Source organism: Alosa sapidissima, chromosome 20, assembly GCF_018492685.1.
Source record: "Alosa sapidissima isolate fAloSap1 chromosome 20, fAloSap1.pri, whole genome shotgun sequence".
NCBI classification, from domain to species: Eukaryota; Metazoa; Chordata; class Actinopteri; order Clupeiformes; family Clupeidae; genus Alosa; species Alosa sapidissima.
The window spans coordinates 22,578,132-22,596,717 of record NC_055976.1 but is presented as its reverse complement, the minus strand read 5'-3'; the positions used below and the strand labels follow the sequence as shown (position 1 = coordinate 22,596,717).

The following is an 18,586-nucleotide window of genomic DNA, read 5'->3' as shown; positions in this document are numbered from 1 at the left end:
GACATTACTGCCGTCTCGTCATCGTCTTGTCTTAGTCATGAAAAAAATGGTCGTTGACGAACATATTTCCTCTCGTCTCGTCTGACGAAATTAACACTAGTGGTGTGTGTGTGTGTGTGTCAACATGAGCAACTCATTCGTGACTGTTGGGGGCGTGTGTTTGCGTGTGTGTGTGTGTGTGTCAACATGAGCAACTCATTCGTGTGTGTTGGGGGCGTGTGTTTGCGTTGTGTGTGTGTGTGTGTCAACATGAGCAACTCATTCATGTGTGTTGGGGGCGTGTGTTTGCGTGTGTGTGCGTGGTGTGTGTGTGTGTGTCAACATGAGCAACTCATTCGTGTGTGTTGGGGGCGTGCGTTTGCGTGTGTGTGTGTGGTGTGTGTGTGTGTGTGTGCATGGTGTGTGTGTCAACATGAGCAACTCATTCGTGTGTGTTGGGGGCTCCCACTTCGTGTCGGCTACCCAGGACCCAAAATCAAACAATTAGTCTGCCAGGACGCCAAGCAAATCACCAGTTAGTGTGCTGCTGTGCTATGCTGCATATTTGTGTGATATGTAAATTGCTATATTCATAAATGTGCGTGTGTCTTTGACAAAGTGTCTCAAAGTCACTTTTCAAGCACTGAAGTCAGATTATTCTGGCCTACACCACAAGACAAATGATGATGCTGCAGCACCATGGCATTTCAAAGGAATGGGAATAAACAAAGCATTTGTCCTGTCTACAATTAGAACCGAGTAAGAAGGCCACAGTGGAAAAAAAAGCAAGCTAACTGTCTGATGAAGCACCAACTCTGTCCACGTTGTCCGTCACGTTAATGCCTCGTCTGGAGGGACGGACGCTGTTTGTGCCATCTGAGCTGCTGTCCCACTTTTCCCTGCATCCACTCACCAGGGGGCTGCTGAAGGCCAGGTCTCCGTGAGCCCCCGCCGCGTTGACCTTCGACCTCTGGTTGCTGCCAACATCCGCCTTGGCGCCATGAGAGCGTCTGGTGGCCTCTGGGCGGCCCTCCCCGGAGCCCTTCTCCTCCTCCTCCTCCTCCTCCTCCTCGGCGAAGAGCGAGGGCTGCTTCTGCCGCTGCTGGAACAGGGTCACCTCGTCGCCCGTCGCCTCCGTCTCGCTGAGGACGGCCAGCCGGGCAGCTGTGAACCCAGAGCGAGAGATTAGCGGCCGAGAGGAGAGGCGCTGACAAGGAGGAGGGTGTTAAAGAGACTCTGCAGATGATAGACACACCACAGACGCTCACACTCACACAAACACATACAGTACACACACACACACACACACACACACAAACACACACACACACACACACACACATACAGTACATAAACACACACACACAGTACCTAAAAACAAACACACACACACACACACACACACACACACACACACACACACACACACACACACACACACACACAATCGGATGGCTACAAATTGTTCTTGTTAGTGTATTTGAGCACAAAGGTAACACACAAACATATACACGCATATACATATACACACACACACTCACACACAAATCGGATGGCTACGAATTGTTCTTATTAGTTCTTATTAGTGTAACACACACACACACACACACACACACACATACAGTACATAAACACACACACACACACACACACATACACACACACACACACACACACACACACACATATATACATCAGCTACCAAAACAACAGCTACCCAAATACAAACCACTACTAACCGTTCTCACTGTGTGAGTACTCAGTGGCCATGATGGTGCAGCGGCGGAACACCATCTTGTTCTCGGTCAGTGTGCCGGTCTTGTCGGAGAAGACGTACTGGATCTGACCCAGGTCCTCTGTGATGTTGAGCGTCTGGCACTGGACACGGGTGTCTGTCTCCTGGTCGTACAGGTCGACGTCATGCGAGATGAAGAACACCTGGCCCATCTTCACCAGCTCAATGGACACGTACAGTGAGATGGGGATCAGTACCTGCAGAAGGGGAGGAGGAGGGGGAGGTGGGGAAGGGGGATCCGATTTGGGGCGTGAGAGGAGCAAAGACCAACGCAGTTTCATCTTTACATTTTCAATTTCAATTAAATTTCACTTATAGAGCACCAAAACATTACACATGTCTCATGGCGCTTTACAGAATGTTAGACAATCAGAGAAAAGAAAAGAAGGCCCATTGGTAACAGGGGCGAGGAAAAACTCCCTTTAAAGAGAAGGACAGATTGACTGAGAGATTCACTGTTGCAATCTTGTAATTGTTTACATTTATTCATTTTAGCACTTTTCATCCAAAGTGACTCACATATGTCAATTATATTACTGAAATGAAAGCGTAGGCACTTACAGAATAATAACAAACAACACAATCCTCTGGATGGGTGAGGTTAATGTTTTGATGCAATTTCTTTCTTAGATTAACTTGTTCTCTCAAGGCTATGAGGAGTGTTATTAGAGAGAGGCTCATTAGAGAGAGGCTCACACCTGCAGCAGGATGATCATGGTGAAGAACATGTAGAAGCCTGCCACGGTGGAGGGGATGAAATGGCCGTCACTGTCAGGAACCAAGTACGGAGGAACACTGGAGAACGACTCCAGCCAGATAGTATGACCTGTTTGAGTACAGAGACCAGGGACAGACAGAGAGAGAGAGAGAGTGAGGGAGGGGGGAGATTAATTATAAGTCCATATTAGAGAGGGGGTGAGAGAGAGAGAAACAGAGTGAGAGAGAGAGAGAGAGAGAGACATATGACTGTGAGTGAAAGAGGGATAGAGAGAGAGAGTGATTGAGAGAGAACTATTCGTGGTTGGTGTGCCGTTCTTTTCTTAGCCAGCAGTCAAACAGACAGAAGGAGTGCAATGACTCTCTCTAAGGCCACCCTGTCCCTCTCTCCAAGGTCACCCTGTTCCTCTCTCCATTGTCACCATGTCCCTCTCTCCAAGGTCACCATGTCCCTCTCTCCAAGGTCACCCTGTCCCTCTCTTGAAGGTCACCATGTCTCTCTCTCCAAGGTCACCCTGTCCCTCTCTCCAAGGTCACCCTGTCCCTTTCTACAGGGTTTCCGGGCACTTGCCCTGGATCATGACGAGCTTAAAGGGAGAGCTCAGGCAAAAAGGACACACCCTCACACCTCACGTCTATTCCAAATAGTCAAAAAACAGTCAAGAGTCACTGGCATCACACTGGATGGGAAAAGAGGTGCTGACATCTATCCTATCCAGAGAGAGAGAGAGAGAGGGAGAGAGAGAGCCAGAGAGAGATGGAGAGACAGAGAGAGAGAGAGGGAGGGGGAAAAACTGTTTCTACAGGCTCATTTTTCATCTATGTGTGAACTATCCCTTTCTGAAGGCTCTTCAATTGCCTAATGATGGCTATTTCAGTTATCCAACAGTGATCCAGCTGGATAGCTGAAAAATATTGGACAATGACCCATTCAGCCTTGTAGTATTGGTACCCTTTGGTCATGATTGAAAAGGCTTATACAAATCTATCTTAATCATTATTTATCATAACATTATATAGAAACTCTTACATTTTAAGGTAAGCTTAGTCAAAAATTCTTTAGAACACCATGTCTGGTTTAGTATGAGAATAAAGCAACCATCACTGAAGTCACCTGCTGACCATTTACCAACATGTCCTACAGGGCATCATACAGACACAAGGGTAAACATCTCAAATCTGCAATGCCATGTACTTTTTTGGCTCGTGTGAATGGAGTAAATACTGTCGACAGGAAGTGTCAAAGACTGTCCTCATCACTCACACATTACCAGAGCGCAAAACAACCACAAGCACAACAACAACAAAACAACAACAACAACAACCCCTCCTCACAGAGCGAGCGCTGTGGATCAGCCCACAGGTGCGGATCAATGAGACGAAGGTCAGTGTCAGTGTCAGTGTTGCGTACCGAGGGCTCCGACGAGACACAGGGTGAATAGCAGCAGCACGCAGTACAGCACGTCAGAGTTCAGCTTCCGCTCCAGCTTGCTCCGCTTGTTCCTGGCGCCGCTGTTGTTGAGCATCGACTTGGTCTCGTGGCCTGTAAATAAGTAGAAATCAGCCGGAGGAGAAAGGGTGGGGTGAGGCACAGAGTGTCTCTCTCTCTCTCTCTCTCTCTCTCTCTCTGTGTGTGTGTGTGTGTTTACATGCATGTGTGTGTGTGTGTGTGTGTGTGTGTGTGTGTGTGTGTGTGTGTGTGTGTGTGACTTAAACACAGCACCACAGGGGTTGGCGCTCAGAGCAGCATAAACACACAAATATAATCGACTCTTCTGACCTGACATGACTGCTTATAGTACTGGCTCTCGTGTGCTTTTGCTTTGCTGTGTGTAGCTATACAGTATCACACGCATGAGACAGGAAATGGTATTCCTGTTTTCTGGTATGTGGTCTATTGAATGTTGAAAATGTGTTTATTCAGTGTTGGGTCACCCCGTGTGATGTAATGTTAACATTTGACAACAGAGTGGAAGCTATGATGTTAGAAAGAAAGAAATGAAAAAGGGAGAGAGATGTTGAAAAACAGAAATCTGAGAAAGAAAGGGATAGACAGAGAGGGGGAAAGAGTGGAATGAGAGAGTGGAAGAGAGAATTTAAGAACCAGAGATGAACAAAAAGAGAGACAGAGAGGATGAGAGAGAGAGATAGAGAGAGAGAGAGAGAGAGAGAGAGAGAGATGGTACCTGCATAGACCACAATCCCCGTAGCCTCGTCTGTATTGCGTATAGTGCATCCACGTAATAAAAGACTATCAATTCCAAAGCCCAGTTTCCTCTTATCAGGCTTCTCTCTACAATATTGCAAATGACTCTGGTCAGAAATGTGTGCATATACTTGAGGTTAATAAGAGGGAGAGCACTTACAGATGTTTTGCTTTGTACTCACATGTAACCACTGAAATGATTGAGGTCATTGTTTGGTTTCTCACAGACTACTGTGCTTTTGAAGCCAGCAGGCTTAAAAGGAGAATCCTGAAAAATAAAAATAAATTATACACTAATAAAATGATACACTGACTAGTTTAAAACTTAAAACCAAACAACTAAAACACAGTGTGGCACAAGGTATGTACAATACATTTGGTTTCAAATCTTTGTACCAGTGTCTTTCATGATGAAGCAGAACAAAGGTGATAACAGCTGTTTTACAAGGTAGACAGGGCAATGAAATGACCTAAATAGCCTCTCCTTTCTAAAAATTGTAGCCGCACCTATAAACACCACCCCTTCCATTTTCGTAGGTTGGTGTACAAATGTCATCCTAATTGCTGCTATTACATGCTGTGTGACGGGTTTATCAAGAAAGGAATTGCCATTTTAGCATTGTAAAATACTATCAGGCAAACAACTGTCAGTACAGGTGTTGAAATCACTGGTACACACATCAGACGTGTTGAAAGGAAACGGTACAAAAAAGCATTCCTGCAACGTGAGCATTCATACTGATGATGTAAACAAATAACTGGTCATTCCAGAACATTCCACTTAAACACGCATGCTGTGTGGCTGAGTGTGTGTGTGTGGCTGAGTTTGTGTGTGTGGCTGAGTGTGCTGCTCACACACAGGAGAGTCTTCTCTGAGATGCAAACCTCAGGGACTGGTTTGTATGTCTACAACCCCCCCCTCACCCTTCAACACCATGCCCCCAAAACTGTTTGCCACTGGACTGGGGATAAGGAGGCCATGACAAGAGCCATCACCCAGCACAGTAACAGGCACTCAGCAGAGACTGCACCCAACGCACAGATGAGCACGATCACCATGATGCAAAGGGGGAAAAAAACACCACTGCTTTTCAACAGAACCTTTTTAAATCAGCTGCATTTTTTTATAAAGCTTTTATAAAGCTGGAATGTGTGGGGTCATTCTCTGGTTTAAAATATATTTTTAAATGAGTTTCTTCAAGATGGGTCTTTCGACTGAAACCTGGCATTTCTATACAGATATAGAGCAGTTTATTCATGTTTGTTTGAGATGCATTACTTGACATGTCATGATTATCATGACTAATTATCATGACTAGTAGTACCATTGTGTGTGTGTGTGTGCGGGCGTATGTGTGTTTTAAGTTTGCTTAAGCTTAACATCTTCTGGCAGTGAAGGCAATCTGATTGATGTCTTACCGGCGCTGGGAAGCCTGGCACCACTTTCCGCTGCTTCAGGTTGGTCTCCCCGTCCAGGTTGGATGTCTCCATCAGACACACGCCGTTGGGGTCGGACGTGTGGAGGAGGAGGATGTCAGCGGGGATGGTCTCGTTGGAGACCACCTTGACAAAGTCACCCACCCGCATGTCCTTCCAGCGGCGCTCCATGAAGCCCATCTCTCTCCTGGGGGGGGGGGGGGGGGGGGGGGGGGGTCAAGAGATACATGACATCATCATCAGTGCTGAGGCAGACACTGATTTGCTCTGAGCATGAATGAAGAATGAACGCATCGCATCTCATCAAACTGATAGTAGAGGAGTTTGAAGAGGTTTCAAATTAAGTGTGTGTGTGTGTGTGTGTGTGTGTGTGTGTAGATGGATGATAGATAGAGAGACAGACAGATAGATAGATTAATGGATGGATAGATGGATGGACTACAAAAAGAATCCAATAGTTATGGGATGTGGGTTTTATTGTATCTTTAGTTTTTAAGTTGGGTTTTATAGATCACATTTTCTTTTCACTACATACTGACAGAGTTGACATTCAGTTAATTTTCTGTAATTAAACATTGAACTGAAGATATCAGTTAGAAAATAAATGCATATAAAGATTTTAAGCTTTACCATGCAGGGCTCCAGACTAACTTTTTGCACTGGTGCGCCTAACTTTTTTTCTTAGGTGCATCAGCACAAAAGTTAGGTGCACCCAAATTTTCAACCACATCGCATTTAACACCGCAGCAGGTTCACTTTTTTCCTTTAATTACTGTCCTATATAGGTTGTCCTATGACTTATGATTTACAATTCTACAAGAAAAGTAACTTAATGAAGTGTTGGTGCTTTAAGTGCTTCACTGAGCTGAAATGTAAACTTAAAACATCTCAAGATGAATTAAATAAAAATAACAGTGAGTAAATTAACAGTGCACGTCTTTTAAGGGCTTCAAATCTCATGGCTCAATGTCTTACATACCCTTCATGATCTTTAGGCCTTGGCTAAACCAGCTCGCCATGCATCTTCCATAGAAATGTATTTGAGCACAATTTAAAGAGATGTTCCAAGTAGCCTGGGGGATTTTTATGTGATTTTCCAATGATGATTGCAATAATCATTTGACAGCCCCACAATGCAATTTACTTTTTAATTTTAGAATTTTTACATTTTCAATAAGAACATCACTATGGTTAATGCAGTAATGAAATGGAAGGCCTATTATAATAGGCTTTTGCAATGACTTGCCATGCTAGATCTAAATGTGTCCATTCAATTCACCGTACACAGTTATAGATGCAGGGAATATTTGGGCTTTAAATGTAGCAGCGATATTCGGTTTGCGCCAAATACCGGATTAAATTGATTGATGCCATCAGAATGAGTTTACACAACTCGCGCGCAAAACGAATATTGCTGTTGAAAACCGGGTTACTCCCTGCATTTAACTGCGGTCAATGACGCACTCCTTTTCGGCGATATCTCTGTCGTTCGGGAAGGCCTTGTATGCATTGTTCGCAATTTTAAGACGTCTTTTCATCTGCAATGACTCAAGTGGCATTCCTGTACGTCGGGTTTACGTTCAAACTATTTTTCTGATGAATAATTATTTCGGACTGAACTTGGTGAAGGGAAGTTTCACTAGGCCTATCCTAGGCAACGATAAACTTGATCATCATCTCGGGCTCGTCTGATCGGTTTGCTGCTGCTAGCCGCCGAAAGGCAGGGGGGAGAGGGGACATTTATCTCGGCCTATGTGACCACACAGTAATGCAACTACATCCACACTGTTTATCTGACGGGTCTCTGACCTCTCTCTCTCTGCAGCACACGCATTTTCAAATTTACACACAGGCACTGGGCCACGGCCAATCAGAGGGGAGGTCCCGCCCTTCACTATCTGTGATTTGTTTAAACCACGATATTGGCCAAATATGTGTCTGTTATTGAACCAAAGGTAGAGTTTCAATGTGGACACGTTTTCCTCTCTCGAATAGCTGATCGCACCGGTGCGACCTCCGATTTTTTTTAGCCGCACTTTTGAAAAATTAGGTCGCATATGCGACCAAATTGGTCGCACTCTGGAGCCCTGCCATGTTATAAAGTAGATGTGGAATAGATGTACGGCGAAAAGCTCTTTCATGTCTTTGATTAAAGGCAAGGACGTCTAATTGCCCCAGATGTCTACCCACCCTAGTTATTGCCCATCAATAAGCCCACGATAACCCAACATATCAATTACTCACTTTATAAATATTATAATTACTATAAACTATTATTCAATTACGATGCACCAAAAATTCTTACAGTGATCATATTACAGTAGCCTACAATACAGCCTAAACGTCATGCGCCCTGCCTTCTCCGATTCAGGTCATGAATCCCTCCAGGTGTATCGGGATGCTGGAGACTGGTGCATGTGGTCAGGCAGGGTTGAAGCGGACGAACGTAAGAGGATGAGGATCAATCCTGGTCCCCCGGGGACAGACCGAGAGCCTCCGCCTGAGGGCATACGGCCCATTGACCATGTCCTTATACATGAACCCAGCAGACTCTCATACAGTGTCCACGGCTGCCAGGCCTGACATCATAATGATGCTTTGATGCTTTACTGGACTTCAGTAATATACGGATGATTTGTTTTGCCTATATCTATGGCCTTCTGCCTGTGTAAGCTATTTGGCTGGAGGTTGTGTTTGAGCAACGCGTGGGGCTGGGGGGTTGCCTTTGAGCGGGGTGTGGGGGTGGGGTGTGCTCCAGTCCTCCTGGGAAGAAAGAGCAGTGTGTGAGCCTCTGCCCTGATAGTGGGGTACGAATTGTATTTCCGTAGGATTTTTTGCTAAAATTTATATTTTTGTTTTATTTGCTTTATTTGGGGTCCTACTGTTGAAAAAATGATGGGGTGCAAATTTTCGGACTCCGTTTTGCCCCCGGGGGGCCGCTTTGTCACCTTGGCCAGGATACTGACCACACACGACATCTACTAATAATGATCACATTTTCACAATCTTGGTGTCAATTTAGGGGTTATTGAGGATGCTGAGTCCATTTATGACAGTTTCATTGTGATCAGAAGTTGTTATGACTCATTTTTTGCAGTAATAAAGGCAAATCCAATGGGGCAAAGTCGCCAAACAGTAAGTGAGCTCATATTTTGGGAACACTTTGATGTATGTTTACGAAACTTGGTCACATGACAACTGACCCCCTCCCAAGGGTACACAACACATTTGGTGTAATTCGGCCACTGGGGGCGCTATAATTAGCAAACCTGCGTTTAGGGGTTACAGTATATCATGATGATGTAGGGTTAGCAAAAAAAATCCAATGGCTAGTCATACTCTTCATTCTGATATTGATGATCATTGCAAATTTTCCCCACTCATTATAAACAATTGGCCATATTGGATTTTCCTTAAAGAGAAAGTAAATCATCAGCAGTCACAACTTTATTTGGCCCCCTCACTGCTGCTTGCCATTTTTTGTCAAAGATAACTATTTCAACACAAGATATATGTGTTTTAATACTGTCTAATGACACAAAGCTGAGAATCACATTGCTAAGATACAGACAGAAGATACAAGAAGACAAAATTATTATTACTTGGACCAGTCTTTAAAGGACAAAACACGCAAGAAAAGAGCAGCAACATCAAGGGAGTTTGAAATTCATCTGGAGATGAAACTCACAATGTCTCTAAAGGAACTTTTGAAGAGGCAGATACACTTATTGCTCATCAAGCAATGGTGTGTTCAGCTGAGACTGGCTGGAGTGAAGTTAGAGTTTGGTCACATACTGATGTCCTAATCCTTCTGCTTGATCTTGTTGCTGGTAAGCACCTTGGACCTCACACTCATCTCAAGTTTCTTACTGGTAAGGGCACAAAATATAGAGAAATTGATGTGGTAGAAAGAGTGCAGATTATAGGACATCAAAAATGTCAAGGCCTTATCGGTCTCCACAATTTCTCTGGTGCTGACTGGGGTGGTAAATTTGTGGGCGTCAGCAAAAAGACCTGGGTTGATGCCTACATAAAAACTTGATGATGATGATCCTGTCATCAGTTGCTTTAAGAAGCTTGGTGAAGGTCCATTGCCATCTAATCTCATCAATGGTGAACTTCCCCAACAAGTCAGAGGTCTAGAGCAGTTTGTCTGGAGTGTCTATAGGTCAACTGGTCACACAACTCTACCAAAACTGAGGTGGGAGCTATTTCGGACCAGGAACTTGGAGGGAGAAATGTTACCTCCGTCACGAGCTGCCTTGTTGCCTCATATCCTTCGTGCCAATTACATTGCCATGTGTGATAAATCCTACATTTCAAACTGTCCAGTTCTTCCTCAGATTGAAGAAAATGGTTGGACTTTCCAAGAAGGAGTTTATGTTCCTGTGACATGTCTTACACTCCCTGCCCCTAGAGCTGTGATAGGGTTGACAAAATGTGTGTGCAAAACCCAGTGCAAAACACTCAGGTGCACTTGTCACAGACATGGAATTCCCTGTACTCCTTTTTGCAAATGCTTTGCTGGTGACTGTGAAAATGCGACCAAGCATACTACAAATGAGGATGATGCTGATGAATGATCGATTTATGTAGAAGTGTATTTCTAAGGTGTTTTATTTCCTGTTTATGCAACTTTACATTAATAATTAGTTCATTTATCAATTAGTTCATCAATTAGTTCAGTACTTAGTTAATGTACACTGCCATTGCAGTAGAGCTATAGTACATTTTGTATTAGTTTTATTTCAAAGATGTTAAATGATTGATTGCTTTATTAGCTATTGTAAAGGAAAATATCAGATTGTTCACCAGATTGTTAAAAAACACAAAAAAAACAACAAAAAGTATCTAAACACATATCTGCTCACTGAGGCCTTTAGTCTCTAACTCTTTCTAAAGCCGCTATATCTAACAAAGTTATTATTATTATTATTATTACTATTATTATTATTATATAAATTACTCTTCAAGTTTATAGTGTATTAACTTCTTGAGTGCACATAACTTAGAGTGTATATAATCAATTTGACCAAAATATATGATAAAATACCCTAGAAAAGCCTAAACCACTAACAAAAAAAGAGACATAACAACTTCTGATCACAATGAAACTGTCATAAATGGACTCAGCATCCTCAATAACCCCTAAATTGACACCAAGATTGTGAAAATGTGATAATTATTAGTAGATATATGTGTGCAGTCATTATCCTGGCCAAGGTGAGAAAGCGCCCCCCAGAGGAGGGGCAAAACGGGGTCAGAAAATTTGCACCCCATCATTTTTCAACAGTAGGACCCCAAATAAAGCAGATAAAACAAAAAAATCAATTTTAGCAAAAAAAATCCTACGGGACCATTATTTCATGACAATTCGTACCCCACTATGAGGGCCAGGGGCCCTGTGTGAGCCAGCCGCCTCCAAACACAAAGCCACAGCGCACCACCGCCGCAGAGTGACAGGGGCTGGCAGGTATGCTACTCTACACGTAGAGCAGGACTGGGCGGGGGCCCGTGGGCACGCATACTAACACGGGGCCGTGTCCTTCTCACACCCTGCGCCAAACAAAAGCAGACACGCAACAGCAGCCTCCACTGTGGCTCGCCCACGGCCCTTTAATAGAGTCTTTAATGCTACGCTACGCTAATGCTACGCTTCGTGTGCGCATGTTACATAAACACGCAGAGTGAGCGAGTAACTGACTGCGTGTCACTGGATGTGACTAAACAGCAATCTGTGACTCTTGCTGACTCATTGTCATTGGTGCAATGCTATTAGCGATGCATTGAGGTACAATGACGTGGACATTTAGCTGATTGATAAAGCTATTTTGTGTCTCACTTCTGCTGGTATTAAGGGATAAATGAACAAATGTATGATTCATACAAGTGAATAAAAAATAGGAACTCTCATAAAAGGCAAAATCAGCACATTCTAACGCTGGCTTTTCTCCAGCAGGGCTATGCGATGTCTATTTCAGATAGAGCTCTTCTGATATTGAGATAAGGATATCTTCAACTAAAAATGGCTCCTTGAAGCATAAGTCACCTGACTTTTTGTAGGGCACAGCTGTCAAGGTATAAATATGAGCCTAGAGCATTGTGACATCATAGTATTCCTGTTTCTTACCTGTTTTTGTTGTTGTTGTTGTTTTTATCTCAGGAGAATCATATATTGCCATTACATTTGCCTACATAATATACTGATTACATTTTTAGAAATTATATGAACCTTAAAGGAATGTATACATAAACAGATGGTTAGGGGTTCCATTAGTGACATGGTGCGAATCATTCTAGCCAATAGTTTTGATGATGTAAGAATTTCAAGGATTGGTGTTTTGAAACAACAGCTGTTCATGTGATATCCTAGTCACCATGTTGTTAAATCACATTGAAAACGTGGATTGTATGAAAGAAATCACTGCGGCCTATGTTACTGAACACCTGAAGTTGAGCCCATCAATATATTACATTACATTACATTTAACAGACACTTCTTGACCAAAGTGACTTACATAAGTCAGCTATATTACAAGGGATCCCATTGTCCCCGGAGCAACTTGGGGTTAAGTGCCTTGCTCAAGGGCACAACGGTGGAAGCCGGGAATTGCTCAGCTTAGCACACCTTCCAGTAAGCCGTCCCGTGGTAAAGAGTGTAAAACACCTTTCTATGCCCCTGCATAAATCGATTTAAGCAGTTGGTCATAGATTAAAGGTACATCTGTTAAACCCCAAACTTGTCATACTATGAGATCTTTTCAAACAAGTTCTAATCTATCACACCATAAGGGAATCCACCTGTCTGTTGCTAATCAGCTATAGTGAAAAACAAACTGTAATTTAAATATATACTGTATAGAAAACTGAACAGTAGAACTGCATAGGGACAAATAGACAACACAAAGCATAAAGTCTGTCTGTGGTCCCTGTCATTTATCAGACGTTATGTTTAGATACCGGTGTAGTGTTTCAGCTGAAAGAGAATGCCTGTGTTTTAATGACAGCACAGGAAGAAGTGTTTTGGGTTGCTCCTTTTTTTCCGCTGTTTCTCCTAGTTATTCCGTTTTCACATTTGGTTTTTCTAAAATAGATTTAAACGACCTGCACACTGCCTTGCCTATGATGCAACACAGAGATGGGGATTTCATCAAACCTGCTCACAATGCGTTGGTTGCCAGACATTGTTGTGAGGCTCTTCAAAAGGAGAGAAATCTCCCACTCAAATTTTATTTCTAGGTCAAAAATTCCCATGGGGTTTTGAAACACAGATGAAGTAAAACACACACTCACACACACACACACACACACACACAGAGAGAGAGAGAGAGAGAGACATACACACACGCTCATGCACACACTAACACAGAGAAAAACAGAGAGAGACAGTTGTTCACACATGCGTACCCAGTACTTGTCATGAGCAGACTAGAAATGCAGTACGCTGAGAATATAAAAAACAGATACACACAATTGCACAGATAGGCTTCTGCTCCGTAGCCAATCTACTCCAACCACCTCTTGTACACTGATACTGTAAAAGAGCCATCTGATGTCCAAGCAGCCAGCCCTCTCACTGCTCTGCGTGAGACGGGAAAAGAGGAGAGGAAGAGGGGGAGGGAGCACTGCCGTGTACCTGCTGTAGACGGAGCATGGCAGATTGTTGAGCTTCTGGTCAGTCTGGTACCTCCTGAAGTCCTCCCAGCCGTCCTTGATGGCGGTGAGTGCCAAGATGACACAGATAGGGATGAGGGCCACCTCCGGCTGGAAGGCGTTCACCACCGGCACGAAGTTGAGCACAGCCAGGCCAACGAAGTAGATGTTGGCCACGCGGTGGAACTGCTCGTAGAGGTTCTTGGGGACGAACGACCACAGGGTGTACTTGGTGGTCTTGACGGCGTTGCCTTTGTACTGCCGATTGGGCTGCTCTTTCTTCTTCAGGTCCTCGTAGGGCAGGTTGGACACCAGCGTCCGCACGGTGCTGTCCTGCTCCTGCCGCCGTCTCCCCCATCGCCGGCCGAGCAAGGCCATCGGGTCCGTCCACCTCATGGCCGCGGCGCCATCCCTGCACTGAGGGGTCACTGTGGAGGTGTGGTGTAGGTCAGCACCCTGGGGATTAGGTTAGTTGGGGGAATCCACAGCACAGCACAGCTCTCTCTTTCTCTCTCTCTTTCTCTCTCTCTCACACATACACACACACACACACACACACACACACTACTCCACGTGCACAACTGACGACTGACAGGAAAGCCAGCCTGATGGCACACCTGAGCACGCCTTGCTAGCCTGTTCTTCTCCACCTTAACTCAGGTATGTGGTTTAAGCCTGCCTGTCAAAAAGCCTGCTATAGTTGTGGGATTGACGACGCAAGGGAAGATAAGATGTAAATTTGATATGAAATTTAAATTTGATATGAAATAGTTGAGGATAAGGTAATGGCCTAATAACCCAGTTTTAACAGGAATGAGTTCATCAATCACTAATGGCCCTATAAGGTGAGATTGTTTCATCACATGCTAGGAGAGTGTTCAAATGTTCATTGGTCAATCTGTGAAACACATTCTAAAAATCATTATTTCAATACAGAAACCAAGGTAATTCATATGTATCAGACACATATTATAAAGTTTAGAAAATGTTGACAATGGCACTCACATAGAGAACACATTTGAACACTAACTATCCTGTTGTTAATGGATGGATATGTTGCTAGACCTGTTCTATAACTTCTGCAAGTAACATGGCATGTCTCTGAGAATAACTTTTTTTCTGAATCATACTAAGACAATGTTGGAACTGTCGGATGTTGGAAAATTATATATGTTTTAAATGATCCAATATACTTCAGCTTTACACAATTGCGTAGCAATTCGAGCTTAAAATGAGCTAGGCATAAAAAGGCATAAAAACATTTGAATAGTCTCTCTGACGACTATTCCACAGCACAGCAGCTGCAGTCTACCCAAGAAATGTCCGTGAAATCTGAGTAAAATGACTACTAGGCCCATTCAAAGAGGTAATGACTGTTCCCCACCCTAAACCTACAGTGGCATCAATAGACGTTTAGGAGTAATAAGCAGACAGGATACTGAACCAATATAGAGCAGGTGAGAGCCATGGAAGTATCGTATTAACCGTACTGGAGTGGCTGGCCCTTCTGCTTGGCAACACGGTGGCGCAGCTGCGACAACCACAAAGTCTCTTCCCCCACACGCTCTCCTCCTCTTCAAGTCAGATGATGCAGAGGGTTGTGGAACTTTATTTACGCCAGTGACATGAAAGCATTAAAACGCGGAGAGCATCTGTTTTTTTTTGTCTCTTACATCTCCCCCTAATGCCCTTTCAAGAGCGCGAGGGGAAATGAGGCCCTTCGCGTTACCGTACTGCATCTGTGTATCGTAGCGTGATGATGGCAGCGCTCTCGTTCGCTGATGGGTGAGAACAGGCCCGCGCCGCTGTTGCGTTTGTCTTTAACTATGCATGGCTAAACTTAAGACAACGGAACACGTATCAAAGAGCTGTACCGTACGGTCGCAGTTGTTCCCTGCTGGCTTTATGATTGTTATTGCATGGGGGACTCGAATGAACAGAGTCGCCTAAAGCTGACTCTACCCCCTGTGACTCATTTGGGTAACAAGCCACTCTCAACTCACCTGTGCGGTTTTCACTTGCAGAGCTGTGTTCCTAGGTTGTGGCCACTGCGGAGTCCTATCAAACCTAATGCCATGTTACATGCCATGGGACATTTAACAGTAGACTAGAACAAGAAATAACAGCTTGTGCCTAGTTCAAATTCCAAGGCCCGTTTCAAATAAAACACAGAAAATGTGCTCGTTGCTAAGGTGTCATTCTTGGATTGTTGCGTGGCCGTCTTCTTTTCCCTTCCTTCCCTATTTCTCATATCATTGTTCCGGGTAATCTTGACCTTTGCTGTTTTTAATGTCCCCCTAACCACAAAAGGAAGAAAAAAAAACAACTACAAAGGAATAAGATCTATTGGAGCATTGGCATTTGGTATCATATGGACATAGAGATACCATCTGTGCAAACTAACTAGTGATCTATTTATGGAAACAAAACGGCTTAGCCCTTCCTGGAGCAGAACAATAAACAGCAAGACAATAAACATTAGGCCTAGCCTACATTTTTCCAACACCAACACAGCTTATTGACGTCAACAGAGGAAGCTCATAAACTTTGATGTATTAGCCTATAAGCAGCTTCATGTGAAAACTATTACAAGATAATGTTAGCATTCATATTTAGCTCTCGCCTCTCCTGTAAAGGTGATTTATTCATTTTTGTAGGTGAAAATTATTACTGACCTATTATAATGATGAAAATATAATAATTCATAGTATGGATTCCTTGTTTCAGACTTTTTTTTTTTACATTTTTATTCGTATGTATCGGATGGACCACCAAAATGCATAACATGAACATTAACTTTTTTATTATTGTGTCCAAGTTACAAATTGAGTCTGGTCGTAGAGTTATTTCATTTTCCTTTTTTCATTCTTTATCCAGACCAAATGCTTGCACTGACAAACAAAAGCAATTGACTAATCCCAAGCCCCGCTTCCCACTCAGTCCCACTGTTGCCACAAACAAACTCAGTTACCATATGCCACTCTGGTCAAAGCCCCATGAAGTTTAGTTGTTAAGAAGTTCTTACTCACGATCTCAGCTGTTAGGCCTACTTTCATTTCTTGGACCACTTGCAGGCCAATTTGATTAGCCATTGGTTTGCCAGCGCGTCTCGTCTGATTGGGTGTCTAAGGGAACCCCAAGGCCATAATGTGAAATACATTGATTTCTTTTTTCCCCCCAACAGGGATGTTCCATGCACTGGTGACTGCCACCAGCAATCCAGTGTGCCATAGCTGCCACTGCCGGTTTATAATCTTAACGGGAAGATGACGCAGAGGATGCTGATGCTGTATTCCACATGACCAACTAGACTTGAGCATCCCTTTAGCAGTAGCATCACCATGGTAACCACCCTTCAACGCCCAATCGGCAGATTGTAGGTTTCTTGCACAATCTGATTTAAAGAAGAAAAAAAACCATAGGCCTACTGGAGTAGTGTTTTGGCCTCACTAATGAAATACCTTGTCTACCTTTCTTCTGAGGCATGGGCTTACCGGCAGATTGACTGTCAAATATTGGATGTAATTTTCACCTCATAGCAGAACGGTGTTTTTCTCTCTTCTCCCCCTCCCTCAAAAGCAATTCTCACAGTCCCCTAAAGAAGGAAAAAAGATAATTAAGATTTTAACACCTTGCTTCCCACTGCTATGAATAGGAGGCTCCTGGCAATCCTCTTTGCAGTGCACAAAATGGCGCTGTCACTGCAATTTAGAAGGTTTCATCTGCATCGGATTCCCAAACCTAGGGGTTGGAAATATCACCCATTGGATCAGTCAACACAGTGAATAAGGTGACATTTTCAAATACAAGCTTCTGGCTGTGGTTTATAGTGGCAATCACATGGCAAAGTGAATTTTCCTCTCTCTCTCTGCATGTGCATGTGGGTATGTGTGTGTGTGAGAGAGAGTGTGCATGAGAGTACGTGTGTGTGTGTGAGTGTGCATGAGAGTACGTGTGTGTGAGAGAGAGAGAGTGTGCATGAGAGTTTGTGTGTGAGAGTGTGCACGTGTGTGTGTGAGTGTGAGTGGTGAGGGGGGGGGCTTAGAATTTATCTCTATTTCTGCCTGGCTTTCATGTTGCAGTCCCAGTGGCCTGCAGGGCCTCTCCTCAGCTCCAGGTCCAGGGTGTGCTGCACGTTCATGCCTTCCTGGGTTAATGTCCCCCGTGGCTAACTAACTGCCGACTAGAACTCACATTTTTTCTCTCTCTCCTCTTTTTTCAGACACACACACACCAAAACGCACATTCTCATGCACACACACAAAACGGATATTCCCATACACACACACACCAAATATGAAAGCCAATATACACACACATGCATACACACCAATACACACACACACACACACACATAGAGAGAGAGTGAGAGACGGATGTGTTGCCTTTTTCATCCATTATGCATTCTCTGGGTTCCATCTGCATCCGCTGTTATTCAGTCAGTCATGAGGCTCACAAAATACCCACCGCAGCATCATCCCCAGACAGCAGTGGACTGAGGCCCATGTGTGGCCCTGATCCGGCTCACTTGTGGCCCGAGTATGGGTCTGTGCCAGCCACTATCTGGGTCAGCATTCATGAATACATTTTATGTTTAGCGTGCACCATCTCTCATTCTTTCTTTCTCTCCATTTCTCTCGATCTCTCTCCATCCATTTCTCTCTTTCTCTGTATGTCTCTGTGGTTCACCACCAGTATCTTCTGGCAGATTGTAAACAGACCATATGGATTTGTCTGTAATTAAAACATCCGGCACTGGATGCTTGACTGCATCATCAGATCGAGATTATATTATTATA

General features: G+C 43.9%; 1 protein-coding gene across 5 annotated transcripts in view; it reads right to left on the bottom strand.

Annotated features, from left to right (window-relative positions):
• The window catches only part of atp10b (ATPase phospholipid transporting 10B), a 29,183-nt gene extending 13,121 nt beyond the window's left edge, over positions 1 to 16,062 (bottom strand). Inside the window, exons 1-9 of one of the 5 annotated variants that reach the window (XM_042074044.1) lie at positions 15,791 to 16,062; positions 13,771 to 14,243; positions 6,117 to 6,321; positions 4,880 to 4,965; positions 4,678 to 4,784; positions 3,903 to 4,034; positions 2,473 to 2,600; positions 1,719 to 1,971; positions 893 to 1,143 (exon numbers count right to left, since the gene is read on the bottom strand). In XM_042074044.1, the coding sequence (XP_041929978.1) occupies positions 893 to 1,143; positions 1,719 to 1,971; positions 2,473 to 2,600; positions 3,903 to 4,034; positions 4,678 to 4,784; positions 4,880 to 4,965; positions 6,117 to 6,321; positions 13,771 to 14,183 (1,575 nt within the window). In that variant the 5' untranslated portion in view covers positions 14,184 to 14,243; positions 15,791 to 16,062. Of the gene's footprint in view, positions 1 to 892; positions 1,144 to 1,718; positions 1,972 to 2,472; positions 2,601 to 3,902; positions 4,035 to 4,677; positions 4,785 to 4,879; positions 4,966 to 6,116; positions 6,322 to 8,439; positions 8,647 to 13,770; positions 14,244 to 15,277; positions 15,399 to 15,790 lie in introns of those variants that run through there. The other 4 variants (XM_042074043.1, XM_042074045.1, XM_042074046.1 and 1 more) reach the window with 4 other exon arrangements.
• Positions 16,063 to 18,586: the final 2,524 nt, after the last annotated feature.